The sequence below is a fragment of the Nilaparvata lugens genome, chromosome 5 (assembly GCF_014356525.2).
Source record: "Nilaparvata lugens isolate BPH chromosome 5, ASM1435652v1, whole genome shotgun sequence".
NCBI classification, from domain to species: domain Eukaryota; kingdom Metazoa; phylum Arthropoda; class Insecta; order Hemiptera; family Delphacidae; genus Nilaparvata; species Nilaparvata lugens.
The window spans coordinates 4,230,275-4,249,285 of record NC_052508.1 but is presented as its reverse complement, the minus strand read 5'-3'; the positions used below and the strand labels follow the sequence as shown (position 1 = coordinate 4,249,285).

The following is a 19,011-nucleotide window of genomic DNA, read 5'->3' as shown; positions in this document are numbered from 1 at the left end:
CCACACATCTCATCTACGAATATAGTTTTAGGATACAATAATTTTGCCAATATAGTTCGACAGAATTTACAAATCCAAAAGAGTATTGCAATGATTATTGAATTGAGGATATCAAACCACTTGCATATACCAATCAAAGTATTTAATAATTATACTTTTACAAAAGAATTTCATTTTTTAAAGTCCTGTCGCGTCATGATACTGGGCCGTATTATCAGCGTACAGCAAGAACCTGGATATTATCTTCTTTCTCTAAACTAAGGATGGCGCCCAGTGCCTTGAAGTATCAGAACCTAAAATAAAAGTTTCTGATGAAGTAAAATGTGATTATTGACCAACAGTGTTCAAGTTAGGATGTAAACTTTAGAAGAAATTAGGCCTACTTGTATATCTTGAATAATACAGTATATCTTATCTCAATCTTATATTTTAGTTATTGGTGACGCTTTTATATTAACTAGTGAATTTCTTAATGAATCAATTAAAATATGTGGTACTCAATCCAATCAATTTTAATTGTGTTTCCGGATTACTGGTACCGCAAAAGTTATACCATGACAAGGGTACATCATATATGGCTATACCATCACCAGTAGTACTGAAAAATGGTATTTGACTTTTAAAAGATTAATCAGCTATCTCTGTGAGCTTCGATTTTACACCAGACACTCTTATATCATTGACTAATATTGCTGATTAGCTACTGAATGATGAAATTGGAATACCTTAATAGTTTGTGTCATGAGATAGTGTGGTCTCATCTATTTGAAGAGATTCGACTCAGGAGAGGCAACTGTACACCAAGAAATGGGGTCAATGGAGAGATATTGCTATGAGAATAAGCTGAGGGAATAGAGTAGCTCACCATAAGTAATGTATTGCTTTTAAATCGAAAAGCAGAGCATCAGTGAGATTCACTTTAAACTGTCAGCATTCCTTTAATTGATATAACATCAATGCTTCCCATTCAGATGCTGACAGAGTGAGGTGAATCTCACTTTGGGAGGTTGGAGCTTGAAGTAAGTGGTTATGTAAATAAACATGAAGAAATTCCGTGGCTGGGTGTAGGAAGTTATAGTTGTTCTACCTATTTAGTTATGTGGCTGTACAGATGACATGTCAATTGGGTCAAAAATGTAGAATAAATTGTATTCCAAATTGTATAATCTCCAATATAATGGTATGTCGATATCATAATATAATAGTAGAATATGTTGTACAAACGGTGGTTTGGAACCCACCTAAAACTGTAGGTCCATTCATCTCACATTACCCACGTACAAGCCTAGAGCTCATTTGGGCATCACTCAGCAAAAAATCATGATCTCAATCTTCTACGATGCTTCATGTTCGACTTTGAATTACTTCTTATGATGTCTTATGTTTCCTTTCATTTACTCAGTCATCAATTTTATTAATTCATTCATCAATTCATCTACCTGGTCACCAATTAAATTATTCATTCATTGTTGGATTTATTATTTAATTCATTCTCTCATTTATTCACAGTATTTACTTGCAGTCTTGACATTTTTCATCCCTCTTCAACATTTTCATGATATTTTTGGCCTAAATCATTACTTTTTATTTCCCTCCACCTATACTATCCAAAGTCTCACTTGCCTCTCTGTAAAGAAAACTCAAGCACCTCTTTTTTAGCACTAGGGAGTGTAGAGGTCACTTCACGCCCTGGGGAGTAAAAGTAACTCCATTTAAATAACATGGGAAGCAACTCTATTGGTCTATGTCTCTTGAGAGCGCCTGTGCTGAAGATAGTTAGGAAGGTAGTAGCTCATATAATAGACTACTTAGAGTTGCTGTTCTACGAAAACATACTATTATCTGTGCTTTTAGGTTATTATTCAGTTTGAACAAGATTTCCCCTATGAAGTGAAGTAGAAAAATATAAATTAGTAAATAGCCTAATAGATTATCCAGCGTTGTTGTTCAACGGAAACATACTATTATCTGTGGATTACTGGATTGAGGTTATGCTTGGGGGTTGAACGAGATTTTTTACCATGAAGGGAAGTAGAGAAATATAATTTTGTGAATGTAAGTGAAGGTGAAATGTTGAGTACATCACGGGTACAATAATATTTGTTTGCTGTTTTGTTGTTTGTGTTTTCAAGATTCAGAGATCGCTACTAAATGCTCGGTATCCCATTTCCAGAATATGGGAATGCTTCATAATAATGTAATATATGAATATGAGTTACATACGAAAATATATGACTATATAATAATATTATAGCTTAACTAGTTGCTATTATTTTATTTTAGTTTGATGTGATGTTTTGGTGTGTTGGCAGGATTCAGCGATCCGTACTGCATGCTTGGCATCCAGCCTGGCACAATGGCTTCCCCGCAACCCTCTTCCCCCGGCTCCCCCTCCCCGGGTCGGTCGGCCAGCTCGAGGGCGCTGTCGGAGGGAGGCCTCGACCCCCCTGAACAGGGTCATCACGAAAAACTACGGAAACACCACAGGTAACTGCACAGTGGCGTTTTTCAAGAAGCAAATGAATAGATGGATAAATAAATATTTAGTAAACTAATTGGTAATAAATATATAATGAATAATTAAATTATATTTCTCTTTGTTTGCATTTTTTTAAATGACATGAAACATGTCTTGCAATAAAATATAAGAAGGATACCATATATTTCTATTTCAATAAAAATGGTAGCACTTCACAGCTATGTTAAGAAATTAACAACCAAATAAATAAATGAAGTTATGAATAATTAATAGGAGAAATTCCATATCACTTGTAGTTATGATAGCTTTTATTAATTTCAGAATATGGCAATTTTGCTCAATGGTTTATCGTATCATATCTTTTACTGCAATGATCATAAATATTCAAGATGTTTGCCAAATCAAATCGGAGAGTTCTGGAAATCCTTGGATTTATTTGCACAACTTACATTCTCATTAGTTGAAAAATATAATCTGAAGCAGATAAACTACAAAAATTAAGCTTTGTTTTACCTCGTCTTCGCCCACATAAAATGAAAAATTTTAACTTTCAAGATTTTGGCATAATTTTATGTTTATTCATGTTATTTAGAAGCACATTTCATTGAAACTACTGGGAGTAGAAAAGCAGCCAAATTCCGTTTCACTAAATGAGATAACTACTGTTATTGAACTAATAATTGGTTACAATTATTACAATAATAAGAACACTATTACAATAATCAATAGATTATTTATATTGGAATTTATCAATTTTATACAAGAATAAAAAGTTTTATCTGATTTGAAAAACTGAAATTCTTGACAGTTATTCTCATTTGATTTCATGTGAGCCAGGCTTCAAAAATAAAGCATTATAATGTACCATTATCGGTATCACCACTTCGCTATCTGCACACATTTCATTGTAGCTAAACTAATTTATTTCATTTTAAAATCATTTTTTAATCAAACAGAAGTAAGAAAGGACTACACAGTCATGGAAAACTATCGAATGCAAAGAAGCATAAACGGTTTCAAAGAATAAGGAAATTTCCTCAAAATCTTCATAGGATTTTAAAAAGGTAGGGAATGGTTTTCATGAATAGAAAAGCCTGCTTCATACTGCCTAAAGTTACGGCTTTCATAAAGATATATATAAGTGAAGAGATAAGAAATAGTAATTTTACTATTTAATGATATGGAATGAAATTCAATCCAAATGAATACTTAGAAAATCTGAATTTGACAAGTTGTTTTATTATTATTTTGCAATTCACGAATTGTTTTTTATTGTGAGAATGAAAACAGTCAAATCAAATTCAAACAAAAATAACTTCAAAACCTATTTGAAATTTCAAGCGTTCTGAAAACAAGGCTACTAAACTTTTGACCTTGGGAGGAGAATTTTATGATTTTTAAAAATAATTTATTTATTAAAATTTGGATAAATGATTTTTTTGGAGCTGAGATTGCAATTATATGTACTTGATAGAAAGACTCGAAACTACCCTAACTAGCTGTTTATCAATTCCCTCTCAAGAAATATTACAGTTCTGGTTGTTACACACCATAATCAATCTCTAGTAAAGCCTATGTTAAGAGGTTACTTTAAATGATCAACAAGCGAATCTGCTACCTTTTATTTTAATTTAAAATTTGATGTGACAATTTTAACTCTTCTCGTTTAATAAAAAATTCAAATTTCAGCATACTTCTGTTGTTAAGTTGTGTACAATCGTCATTGTCTTTGATAATTTAATTAGTCTGTACATATGATAATTATGTCTGTCACTAACAATTCAACTGTTACAACTACAGATAAATTTATTATATTCTCCCTTATAAAATAAAATTTAGAATTTTTGCTTTGTGTGAGTTCAATTATTACAAACCAATTACTTCAATTTGCTTTCTTCGCTTGGCTTATATATATATAATTCTGTACATCATCGACCGTTTGCTAATTACTGAGAATAGAAGTTTAGTTGAAGTTGTTCAATTTTGTTGTAGTCTAGACACTGTTTTTCTACGTAGATATTTAAAAAAACACACTTTTTCTTTATGAAGTTAATGCAACTGTTTAGCAAAAATAATAAACTTCTAATAGTCATTGTTTGATTTGATAAGTGAAATAACATAAACTTTTAAAATAATTTTTTATTACTCGAAAAATAACTGCTCACTATTTTTTCTAGTGATCCACAAGAGTAAAACTGGAATTCTCATAGAGAGAATCATGCTTCAGTCATCACTTACTGTATAGTAATTGATTAGGTTGATGATTGTGTGCTGTTTTCAGTTTCAGACTGAGCTTCAAACGAAAGGAGAGAAGAGAACACAGAGATAGTATCAGCTCAGCCGTTCCCGCCAAATTCATTCGAGCCACCACAGTCCGAACTCAAACGCTGAATCCAAGGTGGAACGAGAAATTCCGATTGTAAGTGATAAAATAATATAATTATAATAGATATTCTTCGGCTTTCTTATAATCCAACTTTCTTCTCCTGAATAATTACATGTTTATCTAGTGAATAAAGTTCTTTAATCTGTCTTTCCCAAAACAGCGATTAATGTAAACTACGTATGTAATGAATGTAATTTTAGTAAAGTAGTACCACAGTTATCAAAAATCTATGTAAACTTTATGATGAGTGTAAGTTTAATTGAGTAGTATCGCAGCCTTATATAGTTGGATATCAAGGTCTCGTAAAAATAGCAACCTTGCATAATCGGGTTCAGTCACTTGGTATGCCCGACTTGAGAGCAGGGAAAAACAAGTAAATTTGAAAGAATTCTGTTTAAATGCATTTTATTGCAATCACCTCTAATAAGTCCCTGTCGTAGGAAGAATGACAACATCGCTCACGTAAGATTACTCAACTTTTCAGCCCGAGTTGAAAGCAATGAAAAGCGAGTGAAAAATCCATTAGGTTGAATTGTATTGAGTTGTACCAAAGAGAAAAGTTATCATAAGCTATGTTAGTTATAGCATATGATATCTTTCATTTAAAGAGAGAAGAGAAGAAAATAGCTTGAGCTATGTCAGCTACTGCAAAATCTATTCATTATTAGATACAACATAATTTGATATTTTTTCTTAATGGTTTTATAGTGTAAATCAATTTGGGATTCCGCTACATTTTGTTATTTTCCACTTATTCTGTGAAGTGGTTCTATACGCAAGTTCCAAATAATAATTGCGCCTGATTCTCAATAAATTTTCGGTATTCTTTCAACTCAATGGTTTCTTTTCTTTCTTTCTCAATGTTTTTATAGTGTAAATCAATTCGGTATTCCTCTAGATTTTGGTATTTTTCACTTATTCTGTGAAGTGGTTCTGTACGCAAGTTCAAATAATCGCCTGATTCTCAATAAATTTCACCTATTCTTTGAACTGACCTTAATAAATTGGAATGAGATGAAAGGAATTTTGAACTATCTATCTACTTTGATAATATCATGTTATCATTAGTAAAGCTTGCAAAGTCTGTCACTTATATTCAAGAGAAAATTTAATTTGTTATCAAACTAAGGCGACTTTATAACTTTTTCAGTGATATCGATGATGTTACAACCGACATATTACATCTTGATATTTGGTAAGTGGATCAATAATTATTTATAAGTAAATAGCCTACTATTCTAAGAACGATATCTTTGTATATCTGATATTGTAGAATTTGAATTAATTTAATTTGTCATTTCCATTGTACAAATAAGGATGTCATGACAATAATTCTTCTCAATATCTAAATTCAAGGTATTTTAGACACTTTTTGAGAACTTATTGTGTTCTTCTGATGGCAGATTGTAGATTTTTTATAAGGAATAAATAAGGTGGAGTGCTCTGTATAGGACAATGGCCATCCCTTTAATGACATACGGTAGTGAGGTATGGACAAAGACCAAGAATGATGACTCACGAATTCAGGCATCAGAGATGAGGTTTCTGCGCAGCATTCAAGGATACTCGAGACTAGACCACATAAGTAATGAAACAATTCGAAGTGAGTGCAATGTGCAACCACTAACAGCAATCATTAAAAAATACAGATTAAAATGGACAAATCACCTGCGCCGTATGCCAGCAACTCGTCTTCCACTACAAGCTTGGAAGTTACAGTTGGATGGGAAAAGGGACGTTGGAAGACCGAGGAAGCGGTGGACACCGGAACAGGCTTTACAAGCCTAGTCCATGATGGATGATGATGATGCTCTGTTCAATTTTAAGGAAATGAGTAGATTCAACTCTTTTATTTCACTCCGTATAGGACTATTCAATATTCAACAATATTATTTGTTGTAACGTGAGTGCATATGTTTCTTTGTGTTATTATTTGTTGTAAAATATTTCAATTGGATGTTTGTTATGTGGGGGGCCAGGGACCACGATGATGAATCGAGTGTGTTGGACGCAGTGAGCAAACTGAACGAGGTGAGGGGCGTCAAAGGTCTCGGACGATTCTTCAAGCAAATTGCACAGAGCGCACGCTCTGGTAGCCAAGATGATTTTTTAGGCTGTGTCAATATTCCAGTCCAGGTAATAGAAACTGACATTTTTAAAGGTAAAAAGTAAACAATACACTATAAATAATAAATGATGGATTTTTTTTCAAAAGATGAAATAATAGTCCAGTCACTATATACATTGGTGCTTGCATTTTATATTGTAGTTCTAATTTTTTAATATATCATTTGGATACATGAGAGAAGTCCAAAACCAAATACTTCTTGCAAAATTTTCTTGTGTTATTTACAGGATGGCCCAAAAACCTCTTATTTTCGGCTCAGTTTTCAGCTATTTTTGCAAATCCAGTGATCGGACAGAAAAATTTGCTCTAGCCTTTTTTAAGATTTCAAAATTCTGAAAGAAATGAGATCATTCGGAACTCTCTATCTCCAATGAGTACTGAGTTATGATTTTTCAAAAATAAGTGAAAATTTAAGAAAAAAATCAATTTTGATGATATCCAGTATTTGATCAACAATATATTCCGATTGTTACAATTTAGATGTAAAATTCAAAATCCCTCTGAGCGTAATTTTTTGCTCTACAATCTGAGACTAGGTAGAGCGCACTCTCTCATACAGTTTTCCAACTACACCTGACAACAATGCTCCTTGTATTGTGAAAAACTCCTAATTTTTAGCTTCAACCATCATCACCATCTATATTGTCCTCACAGTTTTTGCACAATTATATAAGTTCATGAGATTATGCTCTATGAGAATCACCCGTTAGATGCACTTCATTTCAGTATTTCCTAGTGGAGAGGCGCGCTTAAGGACACTTCAAGGATCAAAAAATCAAACACTTAAAACTTTTGACACAAAGCTTCGGATCTCTTCTTACTACACTTCATTCTTCTTGGCTCATAAAGGCGGTTCAAAATCATGCATTACAAGTCAAATTCGGTCTTTCAAATCCTCTCTATCACTCAACCTCGAAATAAAGATTGATATATCGAAATAATAAATCGATTGATCAAAAAAAAAAAAAATGGAGGTGAAGAAATATTGATATAAAGAACCAAATGAAGATCTTCAGTTCGTTCAGTATCGATCTTACCGATTTATTGGTATTTTGTTGCCATTCATACCTACCATAAATGAGGAAAAATGAGATATTGCAATAATTATTAAGTGCCAATAATGAATATTTGGATATTTCACAATCATTCTTGGGCTGACTTTCTGCGTTGAATTTTTTGTGGGCGTGTCTGGCCCACAATTTATTCATTCATTGAACAAAAATCCACATTAATTGTTGTCAACTACCCCAAAGTCTTCTGTAACTTTGTGTTACTGCCAATATTGACAACAGATAGAACAATATTTATTTGTTATAGACAATACATACTATTCAGTTTAAGGAATAAGAGGTATGTTTGTTCCATCCACTTAGAATAATTATTTAGCCATTAACACCTCAATCTACATTCAATGTTTTACCAGATAATTATGCTAAGTTTGTTAATAAACGCTTATTGAGAAGAAATAATTTAGACTTAGCATAATGAAATTCATGACTAATGTATTGTTTTGTTGTAAGCCATTCTTTTACTTTTTCTTCATGTAACTAAGTTCTGGTTGACAATATATTATAGCACTTTCGAGTTTTTTGAGAACTGAGCCATAATTATTTGTTTTATGATATGATAATAATATCTAGTTTTCTAGTAAATTCTTCTAAAAATAACGTTCACTGATATATATTTATATTTGAATTCACATGTTCATTTATAATGCCTTCCTGGGTCAAGCAGCCTCTTTGAATAAAATAGAATATGAACTTGTCAATAATTCAAATTAAGCAACTTAAATTGTTCATTTAACAGATTGTTAAAATATATATACTCTCGAAGGTCTACGAAAAATCACCGAGAACTAAAGCAACTAAAAAACTCCTGAATCGCTAAAAACACTGTCTTTCCTGTTCTGTCTGAACACTCAGTTTTTCAAGCGTTTGACAGGTTAAATGTGTTGGCAATGCATTGAATAGATGAATACCTACGCTGGTTACCCCTTTCGCATATAAAGCTGTGTGATGTGTTTCATCCCTGAGTACATGTCTTTGTCTTGTCTCATAGGAATTTATTATAAAACCCTTCTTAAACATCGACTCTTTTTTTATAAGACAAATTGCTTCCAACATATATAAACTAGGGAGTGGGAGAATTTTTAATTGCTTAAAAGCTTAAAAAAGGGTCTGCAACTAGTTCTAATTGACTCTCCTACCTTAACGCGAATTGCCCATTTCTGCAACTTGAAAATCTGGCTGACATCCGTAGAATCACCCCAAAATGCAATGGCATTATGTGAATGGAATAGCGCGTAATAGACCTTTTTCAAAGTTTAAATATCTAGTTCTGAAGTTTTCTTCATAGATTTTATTTGATTCGATTAAATTTGTTCTATTCTATTCTTTCTTAATTAAAAAGTGTCTGTCTTAAACTTATTTCGAACTCATGATCATCTAAATTTGGGAGAGGAATATGAAAGTGCTCACCTGTTTTTGCTCTTCCATATGATTCTATTGTAATTTTGTACTAATGAATGAATAAAAAATGAAAAAAAAAACCTATTTACTTATTGATTTATGGTGCATTGGTTTGCAGGACATCCCGTCGACGGGGCTTGACTGCTGGTACAAGCTGGAGGCGCGCACTCAGCGCTCGAACATCCAGGGCCGCATCCGCCTGAAGATGTGGCTGTCGACAAGGGAGGACCGCGGTACCTCCGAGGAGGACACCTGGTCCGACATTCAGCAGCAGGAGCGGCTGCACGCCATATTCATCGACTACGAAATGGCTAGGTGTTCGGTCAGTCAATACAAAACAAAAAAAATCTTCACTTTACTTTCCTTATTCGTCATTTATGGAACAGCAATAAGGAAGCAGCGCTCCTGCAGTAGTAGTAACCTATATGACACGTCAAAGTGTAATTTATTAATATCACCAATATACTCCATCTACCAAACACAACAAACAAGATAACACAACGAATTTCATATGAATAAATTGAAATTGAAACCTTATTGGACTTAAGCCTGTGGTACTTTTATGAAAGCTGTGTATTTGATACTATAATAAAGGAAAGAACTGGCTTATATACGTACGGGATAGGAAAATTATGTTTGACGCATCATCACGTGTGAACTACTGGACTGATTAACTTGAAATTTTGCATTTATATTCTCTAATCAACCGAGGATGGTTATACGCATATTTTCAATTCTTCAAGATTTCATTACGTCAAGTTTTTAGTTTGTCGAGTTTTAAAACAGACCCTTACGAAGCACGGGTTACATGCTAGCTCTAAATAATTGAATTGAATAAATAACATACATAAAGCACGAATCATCTTCCATCTTCCAAGGAAGTTCACTAAAATTGCCTGAATGAGAAATTGCGTACTACCAAGGAAAACCTTATCGACAGTTGTGATAGCTTATGTATTTCTATCAAAATTCAGTCATTTTTATTTGTCAACTGACAAAGTAATAACTTGTGTTCCGCAAGGGTCTAATTAGAAAATTGGCAAAGTGAAAACTTGACCTACTGAAGTCTTGAAGAATTTGAAATAGGCCTATAATTATTCTCGGTAAATTGAGAATCTATAAGCAAAATTTCAAGTTAATCAGACTAGTGGTTCAGACGTGATGATGCGTCATTCGTTAATTCCCTATTCCGTACATGTACAAGCCAAATATTTCCTTTATTATATTATAGATAGATTATTCATTTTGCCAGAAAAAATAATAACATGATATTGCACAATGCACAATGAGTTCAAGTTGCAAAAGCAAGCCATAGTAATTCATTTCAAATCATTAACAATGCTAAAGGAATTCAAGCAAAAAATAGAAAGGAACTATCAAGTTTTAATACCAGTATTAAATATGTACCTATACGTACATACTTCTCACCTGAACTGAACCAATACCTACTGTTACTAAGTAATAGTAGGTATTGACTGAACTGATCATTGAATTATCCATTCATTGATTAACAAATACATTAACGGAATGAAAAACAGACTCTAGCCGAAATTTTTTTATGTTCTTAAATTAAGTAGGAATTTATTAAATGTCCTTGCACCATTAACAGGCTTCAGTCTTCTAGCACTCATAATTTATTTATTTTCGTTTTTGTATCATTTAGGCTCCAACTAAACGGGCGAATTCACTTTATTGGGCACTTGATCACATTTTCAAATATATTGTTTTTCAAATTTTGACTAAATGCGTTTCATTCGTGTTTAATGTGTGTCAATGAGTTGATATTGTGAGCTGTATAATTTATGGTGCATTGGTTTGCAGGACATCCCGTCGACGGGGCTTGACTGCTGGTACAAGCTGGAGGCGCGCACTCAGCGCTCGAACATCCAGGGCCGCATCCGCCTGAAGATGTGGCTGTCGACAAGGGAGGACCGCGGTACCTCCGAGGAGGACACCTGGTCCGACATTCAGCAGCAGGAGCGGCTGCACGCCATATTCATCGACTACGAAATGGCTAGGTGTTCGGTCAGTCAATACAAAACAAAAAAAATCTTCACTTTACTTTCCTTATTCGTCATTTATGGAACAGCAATAAGGAAGCAGCGCTCCTTCAGTAGTAGTAACCTATATGACACGTCAAAGTGTAATTTAATATCACCAATATACTCCATCTACCAAACACAACAAACAAGATAACACAACGAATTTCATATGAATAAATTGAAATTGAAACCTTATTGGACTTAAGCCTGTGGTACTTTTATGAAAGCTGTGTATTTGATACTATAATAAAGGAAAGAACTGGCTTATATACGTACGGGATAGGAAAATTATGTTTGACGCATCATCACGTGTGAACTACTGGACTGATTAACTTGAAATTTTGCATTTATATTCTCTAATCAACCGAGGATGGTTATACGCATATTTTCAATTCTTCAAGATTTCATTACGTCAAGTTTTTAGTTTGTCGAGTTTTAAAACAGACCCTTACGAAGCACGGGTTACATGCTAGCTCTAAATAATTGAATTGAATAAATAACATACATAAAGCACGAATCATCTTCCATCTTCCAAGGAAGTTCACTAAAATTGCCTGAATGAGAAATTGCGTACTACCAAGGAAAACCTTATCGACAGTTGTGATAGCTTATGTATTTCTATCAAAATTCAGTCATTTTTATTTGTCAACTGACAAAGTAATAACTTGTGTTCCGCAAGGGTCTAATTAGAAAATTGGCAAAGTGAAAACTTGACCTACTGAAGTCTTGAAGAATTTGAAATAGGCCTATAATTATTCTCGGTAAATTGAGAATCTATAAGCAAAATTTCAAGTTAATCAGACTAGTGGTTCAGACGTGATGATGCGTCATTCGTTAATTCCCTATTCCGTACATGTACAAGCCAAATATTTCCTTTATTATATTATAGATAGATTATTCATTTTGCCAGAAAAAATAATAACATGATATTGCACAATGCACAATGAGTTCAAGTTGCAAAAGCAAGCCATAGTAATTCATTTCAAATCATTAACAATGCTAAAGGAATTCAAGCAAAAAATAGAAAGGAACTATCAAGTTTTAATACCAGTATTAAATATGTACCTATACGTACATACTTCTCACCTGAACTGAACCAATACCTACTGTTACTAAGTAATAGTAGGTATTGACTGAACTGATCATTGAATTATCCATTCATTGATTAACAAATACATTAACGGAATGAAAAACAGACTCTAGCCGAAATTTTTTTATGTTCTTAAATTAAGTAGGAATTTATTAAATGTCCTTGCACCATTAACAGGCTTCAGTCTTCTAGCACTCATAATTTATTTATTTTCGTTTTTGTATCATTTAGGCTCCAACTAAACGGGCGAATTCACTTTATTGGGCACTTGATCACATTTTCAAATATATTGTTTTTCAAATTTTGACTAAATGCGTTTCATTCGTGTTTAATGTGTGTCAATGAGTTGATATTGTGAGCTGTATAATTTATGATAGCGCTTGGATATTGTCAATGCCACAGTCAATATTGAAGAGTATTTTTGCTCACTCGATTCCTATGAGTCATGAGTCATATTACTATATTTGTTGAATACGTATCAATGTTGTTGAACTTCTCTGTAATTCAAGAGACACCGTTTTATTCTTTCAATTCCACTTTTTAAAAAGTACAATAGAATGTCCTTGTTTCTTTAAAAGTGTTCAGTCTTGTAGCTCTCATTATTTTTAATGTTTGTATAATTTATGCCTCAACTATACGGGAGAATTCACTTCATTGAGTACTTGATTACATTCTCAAATTTCGACTTTCTATGTTTCACCTTTTATGTTTATAGTGTATAAAATTGTTTTAATGTGTTGTTAATGGGCACAGGGCTCGTGGAACGGAGAGCTGCCTCACATAGCACTGAGTATTCTGCACCAGCACGCCATACAGGCAGACCTGACCGAACTGCAGTTGGCAGCCGTGGAGTGGCTGGCGTTCAGTCGAGTGCAGACCAGTCTCGACCCCAAGGTGCTCTACCGACAGCTCCACAACCTCGAAAACTATTGGGGTTTGGAGGTCCTGTCCAAGGAGGAGGTGAGTAAATTCTGTAAACATCTAATCAATAATGTTCAAGGCTGTGCAAAAGGCAAGAAAAAACTTCTCACTGGCGATATTTCTCAAAGTTTTTTTATTTGAATACTATCAAGCTATCATAATGAAAACATTTTCTCAGGAAAATTTGTTTCCGATCAATACTTTTGGAGTTATGAGCGTGTAAAGTTTAAATGTTTTGGACAGATCATTTCAAATTCGTTAAGAGATAAATTCATGAAATTTTGAGGATAAATTGTCCATGGTATTTTAGATTGAATAAAACAAACATTTTCTGAAAATATCAATTTTTGAGAAATATATATTCAATTCACCAATAATAATCTAACTGGAAGTTATATTTGGTCATTTTTGGTAAATTGAATAATTTTACCAAAAATTGATATTTTCTGAAATTTTTGTTTTATTCAATCAAAAATACCATGGACAATTCATCCTCAAAATTCCATGAATTTATCACTTAACGAATTTGAAACGATATGTCCCAAAAATTTAAACTTTACACGCTCATAACTCCAAAAGTATTGATCGGAAACAAATTTTCTTGAGAAAATGTTTTCATTTCGATAGCTTGATAGTATTCAAATCAAAGAACTTTGAGAAATATCGCCAGTAAAAAGTTTTTTCTTGCCTTTTGCACAGCCTTAATGGAATTCCAAATGATTGATTTTTATCAACCACCCCGAAGACTCTTCCTACTGCAACTATTTTGACAACAGGGAGAACATCTGTGAAAAAATTAGATGAGAGCTACTATATTCATAACGGAATTCCTAATTAATTTTATCAACTACCTCGAAGACTTCTGCTACTGCAATTAAGCTTATTGACAACAAGGAGAACATCTGGAAGAAATTTAGATGAGAGCTTCTATTCTGTGCCTGACCTTTTAAAAGATGATAAAGAAGATAATTTTGAATAAAATTTAGAATTTAGAAATAGGCCGACACATCTAGAAAACACCTGAGTCTATACCTAATTCATGCAGGTGAACGGGCTAGAGTCAAGAAAACTTCAATTAATCTTGCCATGCCTGATTTAATAGGTTTCTACTATAGAATAACACTACAATTTGAAATAATTGTAAAATACAAACAGCTTCAATAATTATTGGCAACTAAAATCGAACAACAGAAACAACAATTTCATGTTACTTTGTTGACATTCTTCATCTGATTTGGGGGCGCATTACTATCCCTTGTTTAGATAGCAATACGTCACAAAACCAAACAATATCAGTCATACAATAACAAATTAATTTCAACATGAAATTACTCAAGAAAGAAAATCCCGTTGAACCCAAATTTCGTCGATAGTAACCCATATAACCCATTTCATAATAATTTTGAATCCCCACTTTTGATTGACATTCTCGAATGAACCTTTGTTTCACTACACTGCACTTTCGTTGGTCTGTACGTTGCTTTATCGTCGGGGTTACAGTACCTTGGTTTTGGCGGTGAACTTTTACCGGTTGAATTTGGCTTGACGGCGACGTCCTCTTACGTCCCTAGACCTGTCGTCTGAACGGGTGTCTTGAAGCGGTGTTACATAAATTTGCGGAACCAAAGGGGTGGTACATGAAGTTGGTTTGGGGACACACATGAACCGCTTAGCGGTTATTTGAAGAAACAATTATTCGTACATGATGAAGAAACACAATTAAATTTTTCAGGACATGGCACTACTAGAAAATTTAAACTTTAATAAAAATAAAACTAGCTCCTACATTAACTAATGATATAAACTTGTAAACCTGCCCAAAAAGGGCGAAACATAATGACTACATCTTTACTCTCGTAGTGCTCCTAGCAAAGTGTCCTCCGAAACGTAATCTGGTCTCTCGACTGGGGAATCGCCCCACTACTGTATTTAGAAACAGGTCTCCTATTGGGCGAAGGGAATCAATTTGACCAATCGTCGCGTGGCTTCTAGAGCCTTTGGACCAAATAGTAACTGCAAAATCGGTAGTTTGTTATAATTTCAATGCTTGCTGTTTTCCAGCTTATCGCACTCCATGTCGCGACAGGAAGGCTACGTTTTAGAGATAATTCCATAATCTACATTCCTCGACAACTCGGAGCCACAATTTTTAAATATCTGTCATGGGAAACTCGAAGTCATGGCCGTTCATAATAGAGAGAGAAAATAATTTATTTCGCTAACTCACAATAATGGCTCTAGTCTATTGCGTATTAAATTTACTATTATAACTTGGGAAAAGGCCTGAATTAAAAATAGTGCTCGGCACAATTCATAACCGAATTCCAAATTAATTTTTATCAACCACCACAAATACTTCTGCTACTGCAATTAAGCTTATTGATAACTGGTAGAACATCTGAAATTTAGATGAGTGGTAGTATCCAAAAATCCATCAGCATTTGTATAAATGCAATAACTCATTTCTTTACATCTATACCAAAACACATTAATGCTTGTAAGTGATTACTTCTATGAAATAAATGAAAAAACTCAAGTTGACGTAGAATAATAGGTGGAATATATTTGAATAGCTTGTTGACATCTGGAATAATTGAATATGCAATTGATATTTTCAGGAAGAATGGTTAGCCGAATCTTTCAACATATTTTTGGACTACTCGTTACAGCTTATAAGAAAGCATCGGATTCTATTTCCTCCACATCACAGACCATCCATGGCCCGTCTTGACAATCTTCTTAGGTTAGTTTTCATATTTGTTCTTACACTCATCAAATTTAAATAGATTTCTTAAATCAGTCCTAACTGAATACAATAATTTGTCAATTGATTATTTGAGGATGTGTTTGTTCAAGAAATCTCTCTTATATATTGCTATGCTATTGATATCCTATATAGGTACCCCCATCGTCTTCATACCTCTACACATTGTGCACAATAAGTATCATCCCAATGATATTTGATACAAATAAAATAAATATTATTTATTAAATAGAATTTATGTGTAAAAATTTGTGTAATCTATGTTATCAATATGGCTCGAATGCAAAGAAATTATTAATCATATAATCTAAGCAATATTTTGCATTTTTTGTAAGATCTATTTGAATTTAATGGCGGAGGATTGGATATTTAAATTTTATGCTAATTTGAAAGTCGGAAAGAGGATCTGTAAAACTTGAGAAGGAAGAACCAGCACTCGCCAGCCAGATGCCACCATAAGAGGACCCCAAATATTTTAGAGCGAAGTACTTATAATAATTTTGTAAAAATTAAGTTAAAGTAAATTATTAAATTTCTTAAAAGACTTCGTGATGCTATTGTGAAGCAGAAGTCATTTTTCATTTTAATTAAATTTATAACCCCTTGGAGGAGACGATTCCGGCTACCATATTCCCGGACCACATGGAGTTGGATCGACATCGGCGGCTTACAAGAAGATTTTCGACACGTGAGTGATTAAATTTGAATTTAGTGATGGGCGCCCTAGTGCTTCGAATTAATCTGATGATCAAAGCTAGCTCGCCGAAAGGGTTATTATAAATTGAGAAATTAATAAGAGTAATACTTGCGCAAGTAAAATTAGTATTAAAGGTATTTAATTGAAAGAAAAATATAGAGATCAATATTTTAGAAATTTCTATTTAATCAAAGAAGTACGAAATCTAGGCTATCAAACGTATGCATACAATATTTAATTTTTTGCAATACAATTTGCGATAATTTTCATAGTTCTAATTCACTAGATGAATGGCTCTACCTATTCCGTCAGGTGCCGAATCTTGCACCCTGAGATAAAAATATATATTCGATACAAATAAATCTACTAATACTAGAGATTTATATATAGATATATTTGGATTATTAGTGGCTAATTTATCAAGCTGATCTTAGAGCACATATTTTTGATTGAATTATCCAAGCCGACAAGTATTAGCAAGTACATGTCACAGCTACATGCAAAGAATGCATATGATTTCAAGATAAAGGCACATGGTAATGATTCGTGCCATAAATCTAGAATATAAAGTTTAGCCTGTGATATTTTGCTGATAAAATTATTGTTCTATTTTTTATATTTATTTTATCGCTCTATATATATTTTTTGCCTCGATTGATCTTTGCATTATTTGTGTAATATATGTGTGAAATTTTCATGGTGTGCAATTTATTTTTTATTCCTCAACACTATAGTATAAGTATCATTTTTATATATATTTATTATTTATTGAATTACAAGAGTTATAGGAGAAGCCCATATCTAGGCCTATCAAGATTTTTTAAGACTGAATACTATTAGAAAACCACGACCTAATTATATCAAATCTCATGCTTTACCGACTGATGCCAAGCAGGAGGCTAATCGTTATTTTAATATAAAGAATAACGTGACACAAAGACATGTCGTACCAACGTGGGACTGATGATGAGAGCCAAGCCTTGAATAATTATTTGAAATTAAGTCAATAACCATATTGAAAATTATAGATAACTTATACGAGTTGTGAGGAAAACTGGCGAAGGGAAATTTGTATTACTTTTTGGGGAATCAATAGCTTTAAATAAAGAGAAATTATATGTTTTAAAGAAAATTTTTATTATTTTATTATTGTAGAAAAATATTTTTATAGAGAGAGCTATATTTTTATGGGCCTAAACTGCTAGTCAGAAATCAATGAATAGTATTATTATATTATAAGAGCTTAGTAATAAATAGGTTACCTGGCTTGTAATGTCCATAGGCCTATCCTCATTTTCGTCCACGCAAAGTAAGGTAGCAGACACACTGCAGACGGCGATAGTAGCGGAGATCGACGCTGAGGGGGGCGCGATGGAGTCCAACGCCCAGATCTCTTCAATCACCGCCAAGAATCCTGTGAACAGTAATAAACCGTTAAATGTCTCCCAAGAAGCAATAAGGAGGGTTATAGTAGAGGGGATGATCAAGTCATTTTCTAATAGTTTAGAAAAAACAATGACCACAGTAATGAAGAACTTAAAGGCGGAAATGAAGGAAATGCGGGAATCACTGAAGGATACATCGGTAAGAATGGGTAAGGAGACTGCGGAAAGAATAGATAACCTACCAGCACAAAACACTTCACAAATTCATGAAATAGCTACAAACAGGAACAATAGTCAACTTATTTCCATAAATAAACAACAGAATAGTAAATCTACACAAATAGCTCACCTAAATTCTGATATAAATCAAAACAAAGTACAACTTAATTCTTGGAGACAGCCGTTGGAGAACAGCAATTATTTTCATCTGAATTAAATGCCGAAGTAGTAGATAATGAAACAGAAGCTCTAGTCATTGGAAACAGGCCCAAAGAAGTTAGTACAACTTGAAAGTCAAATACATCAATTTCCGCACGAGAATATAGAGCCTATTCCCATAGCAACGTTTGATTCACTACACAGTTTCAATGAATTAGGCCGTTTTGACAATACAGACCGCTATCTCCAACCTAAAGAATTTATAGATCAGAT

General features: G+C 33.3%; 1 protein-coding gene across 7 annotated transcripts in view; it reads left to right on the top strand.

Annotated features, from left to right (window-relative positions):
- The window catches only part of LOC111054374 (BAI1-associated protein 3), a 291,489-nt gene that overhangs the window by 238,802 nt on the left and 33,676 nt on the right, over nt 1–19,011 (top strand). For all 7 annotated transcript variants that reach the window (XM_039429756.1, XM_039429755.1, XM_039429753.1 and 4 more), the window contains exons 7-13: nt 2,313–2,487; nt 4,761–4,898; nt 6,016–6,060; nt 6,845–7,001; nt 9,580–9,783; nt 13,347–13,553; nt 16,133–16,257. In XM_039429756.1, the coding sequence (XP_039285690.1) occupies nt 2,313–2,487; nt 4,761–4,898; nt 6,016–6,060; nt 6,845–7,001; nt 9,580–9,783; nt 13,347–13,553; nt 16,133–16,257 (1,051 nt within the window). The remainder of the gene's footprint in view (nt 1–2,312; nt 2,488–4,760; nt 4,899–6,015; nt 6,061–6,844; nt 7,002–9,579; nt 9,784–13,346; nt 13,554–16,132; nt 16,258–19,011) is intronic.